Source organism: Haliotis asinina, chromosome 9 (assembly GCF_037392515.1).
Source record: "Haliotis asinina isolate JCU_RB_2024 chromosome 9, JCU_Hal_asi_v2, whole genome shotgun sequence".
NCBI classification, from domain to species: Eukaryota; Metazoa; Mollusca; class Gastropoda; order Lepetellida; family Haliotidae; genus Haliotis; species Haliotis asinina.
In genome coordinates this window covers 10,388,399-10,391,848 of record NC_090288.1, presented here as the reverse complement: position 1 = coordinate 10,391,848, position 3,450 = coordinate 10,388,399, and the positions used below count along the sequence as shown (strand labels likewise).

Below are 3,450 nucleotides of genomic sequence, written 5' to 3'. Positions count from 1 at the left end.
TTTTTCTCTATCAGGTATTTTGGTTGTCTCCTCTGGCGTGAAGGTGAAACCAACACGCAACTTATTCGATTTCAGGCTGCAGATTCCTTGGTACATGCTGTTGTCGCGTTCTCCCTCACTTTTCCATAGATCTGTGTAACAGCAATACACATCGCTGTCGTCTATGCTAAGCACCTCGTTGCCGCTAATTCTTTTGGTGGTGTTCTTGACTATAGCACTACCCACATTATTCACAAGCTCACGTTTGTCGTTGCCCGAAGTCAACTTGATGTTAAATGCCAATCGTGTCGTACCTGGCACTATGGCATCGTTCTAACACAAGTTGGGAATCTAACCAACAGTAGTTGGTTCTGGTTGCTGGGGTTGTTTGTAACTGGAGCACGGCTTTGATGCCTGGTGGTTCTCTTATTCGTCGAAAAGGATTTAGTTTTCCGCCATAAGACATTATACATATTAATATTTAATATAATATAATTTCAAAATATGGACGATTTAGATGCTCCTCCTGATATTGATTGCGAAGATACTTCGTTGACAAAGTTCAACAAACTTGTGAATACAGCAATAGACGATTATTACAATGTATTAAAAAGAGATAAAAACTACGTCAAACCTCTGGGTCGAGACTATTCAAAGTTTACCTTAGATGATAGTGGCATTCTGCATCTTAAGGATAACCCGAATGTTGACCTCTTTAACAAGCAAAATAGAAAACCACTCGCCTTGTCAACTCTAGCCGGTCGCCATGGAGCCGATTTTATTCGAGAAAAACTAAACATGCCGGATTATGGTGGTGCAAAACCAAAGGGTCCTGAGGGCTGCAAGTCCCTCCTAAGTTCCTTCAAGATCTGCAAACTGCACGATCTGAACTGAACTGGGGGAACCCCACGGTGACATTACACAGCGTGCTACAAAAGCGCCTGTCAGTATCGAGAAACTTAAGTAGTTACTGGGACAATCCATTGCCAGGATTTGAATTTCCAATGAGGGAACTGTAAGGTCTAGACAAAGTCTTGAAATGTGTATGCGGAGACCTCGTGACCAACATAGGAAAACTGAATGCTTGACGAGCATATAGCTCTTGAAAATAAATATATGAAGTGTCGTATCATGGAACGACTACTCAATTTAGAAGACAAGCATTGGACACGTTTGGAATCTGCTGCCTCGAATCATGAACAGCTGAGTTCCCAGATCAGCCGAATGTATTTGAGAAACAATCGATAAAATACTGAATGAAGATACAACTTTAGCCAACAAGATCCGAACATTGTTCCGTGAGCAAGGCATCACCATTGCCAGCATTCTGACAGCATTGGGCTTCATCATATCAACTACAGTAATATTTGTTTATAACGAACTCAAAGGGACTGTTGTTTTCAGTTCGTTGTAAGCGAAGTTCATTCTAAGCGATTCGGGACTGTTCGTGAATATTCGGAAATTACCAAGAATCGTCACCATGCCACTAGTTTCAGACAAGATCATGTTCACATGGAAAATGAAATAAGACAAAACCACCGAACATATAATCGTCATGGATCATTCATTTCATCATCGATTATGTATTTTATTATGCATCTTTAACAAAATCGGTAACTTTAGTTTGAACACGAGCAGACATTTGAATAGATTCCAGAGCTTGCATACAATCATTAATAACTGACAACTGCACATTTGGTCTTGAAACATGTTGCCTCCTCTGTTGTCGTCTTAACGTCCATTTCTGCCACTGTCTCACTGTCATCTTCATCACTATCAACTGTTTCATTGTCTTTCTTCACTGCCGTAACTATATCTTCATCTGTAAGTCGTTCTGTGGTCACAATGTTTTCATCTGCATTCAAGAAATCTTCGAGCGTCACCTCTGCCGGTACATTAGCAATGTCACTTCTCCCCACATTCCACGCACGTTTGCAAGGGGTATGTCATCTTCATCCAATTCAGAATCATCCTTGTCATTTTCGTCCGGTAACTTGAACCCTCCCTTTCTGAAGCAGTTGACGATGCATTGAGAGGTCACGTGACACCAGGCTTGGTGGATGTTAGTGATTGCAGACAGCAATGTCACGTCGTATTTCTCCTTCTTGTCATAGGCACAAATCAGATCTGTCATCATCTGTTTCCTATAGTTACTTTTAAGCGATGCAATGATCCCTTGATCCATCGGTTGAATTTTCGATGTAGTATTCGGTGGTAAATAGGCCACTGTCACATTCTTTAAATTAGGAACACGTGGGTGGGCGGGGCAGTTGTCAATCAACAGTAAAACTTTCCGATTCTGTCTCCTCATTGATTGGTCGAGCTTGTTCACCCATTCAGAGGTCAGAGTGAACAAATCAGAGGTCATCCATGCTTTGCCGTTTGATCTGTAGTCCACTGGTAAACTTCGAACATTCTTGAAACACCGTGGCTTTTCTGACTTCCCTATGACAAACAGTTTAAGTTTTTCTGTACCACTTATGTTTGCTGCAGTTAGAACAGTAATGTGTTCTTTAGATTTCTTTCCTCCGTGGCATTTGTCCCCTTTCAAGTGAAGTGTTCTCTGTGGTACAAGCTTATAAAAAAGTCCCGATTCATCAGCGTTGAATAGGTTTTCTGGCGAGTAGTTCTTCAGCAGCATTGGAAGCTGTGACGTCAGCCAATCATCAACTGACTTGCTGTCAACAGACGAGCTTTCTATGTGTGTCATGGCCGAACATATCCCTCGTCGCTTCTTAAATCTCTCTAACCACGACTGATAGGCCTTGAAATCTGTATGTCCATGTTTGACACTAAACTCGTCAGCTTTCGCAAGAAGTATCGGGCCGCTTAGTGGAATATTCTCACTCCGCACAGACTTAAACCATTCAAACAGAGCTTTCTCAACATCTTCAAAATTGGAAACTCGAATTCTCTTCCGACTGCTTCCATATTCGGCTGACTGCAACTTTGAGATGATCGCCTCCTTGTCTTTAAGTATGGTGCTTAATGTGGACTTGGGAATTTTAAATTCTGCTGCAATGACAGTCTTGGATTTTCCGCCTGCATCTACAGCTTGGATGATCTGGTATTTTGTGTCGAGATCTAGCGCTTTACGTTTCCATGACAAGCCTTCCATGCTGACTTGAGAGAATGACTTCCCAGATCGCTATTTATGCCTTGACAATGTCAACAAGATTAACAAGATTAAATAAATGATAAAAGTTCACAGGTAAGTTTATTTTAGTATCCCCTTGATCCCATGTGAGGAAGCTTGTTTGTTTTTACAAGGTAATTGGGGACACGTGAGATGACACGCGAGTGGATTCGGATCAGCTGTTCATTGTAAACACGTCAATTAACGAGTGAAATAGCACAGAGGGACCCGTCAATTTGTTCGTTGTAACAGATAATTCGTACTATCAGTGTTCGTTGTATACGGTACTTAATTCATAACATATAGGAAAGCAGTCGGGACTTCTGAATTTGTTC

The 3,450-nt window shown here is 41.4% G+C and overlaps 1 protein-coding gene across 1 annotated transcript; it reads right to left on the bottom strand.

Moving 5' to 3' along the window:
• Window positions 1-1,858: 1,858 nt before the first annotated feature.
• On the bottom strand, window positions 1,859-3,097 carry LOC137296564 (tigger transposable element-derived protein 4-like). Its single transcript, XM_067828370.1, has one exon. It carries the CDS (start codon window positions 3,095-3,097, stop codon window positions 1,859-1,861), a length of 1,239 nt encoding a protein of 412 aa, XP_067684471.1.
• Between the last annotated feature and the right edge of the window lie 353 nt (window positions 3,098-3,450).

Bases quoted from the DNA above. Each gene is read 5' to 3' on its own strand.
- LOC137296564 (XM_067828370.1), bottom strand. From the start codon at position 3,097: ATGGAAGGCTTGTCATGGAAACGTAAAGCGCTAGATCTCGACACAAAA.